Source organism: Silene latifolia, chromosome 1 (assembly GCF_048544455.1).
Source record: "Silene latifolia isolate original U9 population chromosome 1, ASM4854445v1, whole genome shotgun sequence".
NCBI lineage: Eukaryota > Viridiplantae > Streptophyta > Magnoliopsida > Caryophyllales > Caryophyllaceae > Silene > Silene latifolia.
The window spans coordinates 49,409,474-49,412,304 of record NC_133526.1 but is presented as its reverse complement, the minus strand read 5'-3'; the positions used below and the strand labels follow the sequence as shown (position 1 = coordinate 49,412,304).

The 2,831-nt window shown below is 36.7% G+C and overlaps 1 protein-coding gene across 1 annotated transcript; it reads left to right on the top strand.

The window, feature by feature from the left end:
- The first annotated feature begins 333 nt into the window (after positions 1–333).
- LOC141646273 (protein FAR1-RELATED SEQUENCE 5-like) lies at positions 334–1,173 on the top strand. The gene has a single exon (XM_074454227.1). The coding sequence runs from the start codon at positions 334–336 to the stop codon at positions 1,171–1,173; it is 840 nt and encodes a 279-aa protein (XP_074310328.1).
- Positions 1,174–2,831: the final 1,658 nt, after the last annotated feature.

The following is a 2,831-nucleotide window of genomic DNA, read 5'->3' as shown; positions in this document are numbered from 1 at the left end:
ACTTTGGAAGAAGGCATACATTTTTATGAGGAATATGCCAAGGTTTGTGGGTTCCTTAATAGATTAGACTCAACAAAATTAGTTGACGGGATAGTTACACACAAGTGGTGCGTGTGTAATAAACAAGGCAAAAGTAATCACAAGGGTACAAAAAGGAAGAGGACCCTTACGCGAATTGGTTGTCAGGCTAAGGTTAGTTTTAGAAGAATTCAAACGGGTGAATACGAGATTTATGATTTTGTTGAGGTTCACTCACATGCTATGAATACGCCAACAACTATGATACATTTGAAACCATGTAGGGATTTAAACTTGGTTCACAAAAAAATGATAATGGATAATGCTCATGTAAACCATGGTCCTGTGCAAACATTTAGGATGTTCAAACAGTATGTGAAGGGATACAAAAATGTGGGTGCTTCTTTACAAGATTTCAAAAAATTTTCAAGGGATGTAAAGAAATACATCAAAGAATATGATGCCCAGATGTTAATAGAGAACTTCATGCAGAAAAAGGCTATGTCTCCATCTTTCTATTTTGACTTTGATGTGGACGATCAAAGCAGAATAACTAAGCTTTTCTGGGCAGATCCAATATCAATTAAAAATTATGCCCTTTTTGGTGATGTTGTTTCTGTTGATGCCACTTATAACTTCAACGAATATAAAATGGTGTTTGTCCCTTTCACGGGTGTTGATAACCATAAGGGTTGCGTTACTTTTGCAGCGGGTTTGATACGAAACGAAAATGCAGAATCATTTTCGTGGTTGTTTCAAAATTTTGTAACGGCTATGGGTAATCGCTATCCTATTACTATAATAACTGATCAATGTAGAGGCATCAAAAAAGCTGTTAAGGGTGTGTTTGGTGACAAAACACGCCACCGATTGTGTATGTGGCATATAATGAAGAAGTTGCCTGACAAGGTTGGTCCATCGATTTCCCAAGACACAACTTTTTTGAAGGAAATTAACTCAGTTGTTTGGGATGTAGAAATCACTCCAAAAGATTTTGAATCGAAATGGAATTCGATAATTTCCTCATATGAGCTTTGTGATAACAAGTGGTTGAAGAAAATGTTTAAGCACCGTGCTCTTTGGATTCATGCTTACATTAGAGACACATATTTGGGTGGGATTTTGCGCACAACATCAAGATCGAGTCGAAAATAGCTTCTTTGGAAACTTCACCAACCCACATGTCACACTTGTCGAGTTTTGGATGCGTTTCCAAACAGCAATGGATGCTCAGAGATGGAAATATTCTAAGGTAATGGCTGATGATAAGAATTGTTATCCAAAATTGACAACCCCTCTCCTTTTAGAAAAGCAAGCTTACGAGTTTTACACAATCATTATATTTTATATTTTCCAAGTAGAAGTCCAAGCAGCATGTTATACTTGTGGCCATTTACCATCACCAAATGCAAGTGGTGCGAATAATAATATTTCAATAATTGATCGTGAGAAAGACAAGGAATACAAAATTGATTTAAGTGATAATAAGTTCTCTTGTTCTTGTAAGATGTTTGAAAGAATTGGGATACTCTGTAGGCACATTTTATGGGTGTTGAAAGATAGGGGGTTTGATCATATACCTAAAGAGTATTTAGCACTGAGATGGAGCAAATCTGCAACCTCCCACCCTCTTTTCTTGTTGTTGGAAAAACTGTACTAGCTGATTGTGTGTCAATCGAAAGTCGCCAGAACAATATAAGTGAATTATGGTCGGAGGTATTTAGTGCAGTCTCACTTGTTAAGGATAGTGAGGAACATTCTGATGCGCTATTTCAATTGCTCCGGAGTTTCAATGAAAAGTTGATTATTTCAATTAAGTCGGGAAAGTCAAAAGATAAGAAAGCTGAGATTGAGATGCTTCTTGGGTCAAAAATTCCAACTGAAGTTACTGTTTTACCACCAGAGAAGTGCAAGAATAAGGGATCGGGAAAGAGGATAACATCAAACAAGGAAAAGGCAGTCTTGGAAAATGCAAAGCCTCTGAGAAAATGCCGTGCTTGCGGTGAAATGAGTAACCATGATAGTAAAAATTGCCCGAGTCGACTCCCTTGAAACTGAATTCAGGGTTTTTGGTTTATGTGGCATTTGTAGATGTCACTCAAAAAAGTCTGTTATGTTTTGTAATGTTATGTACTCACTTAAAAAACCGATTTCAATGGGTTTTTGGTTTATGAAGTTTTTGGAAAGACTGGTTTTGTATAAACTTCCAACTTTTTTTTTATTTACGTTTTTACGCTGTTGTTTTTTTACTGTTTTTATACTGACTATGGATTGACGGAGTATAGAGGGGGTTAGTGTATACATTGTATTCAAATAGGGAGGTGGCCTGACTAGAGTGTATGTAGCTGCGGAAGGAGTGTAACTAGGAGGCAAACAAAGTGTATGTAGCCAACTGAACAAGTGAAACTAGCAATTAAAAAAAATAGGATTCCGAAAAATTGAAAAAGCCAAAATTTAAGATGCAACATCATTTCAATGAACTCTTGAACATCAAATTAAAGTAAGTAAAGACTTCTAAGAAGTATGTTTAATTAACGCATCATGATAGTAGAAATTGCCCAAGTTGCGAAGTGTTATTTCGTTGTCTAATGGCTCACGTTTACTGTTCAAACACTTTGCTTCTCTATTATTATACAAACTTTTATTGTGTACCCTCAAAAGTCGAGGTGTGACACACATAATTATTGTGTACCTTCAAAAGTCGAGGTGTAGTTTCAATTCTTGAGTAGGTCTTGCTTAAGACGGGTCGAATCTTAAGACGGGTAGTTACACTCACAAAACGAATATGGGGGACAAGTGGGGGCACCCCCATG

Excerpts from the sequence above, each read along its gene's own strand:
- LOC141646273 (XM_074454227.1), top strand. The coding sequence starts at position 334 with ATGGATAATGCTCATGTAAACCATGGTCCTGTGCAAACATTTAGGATG.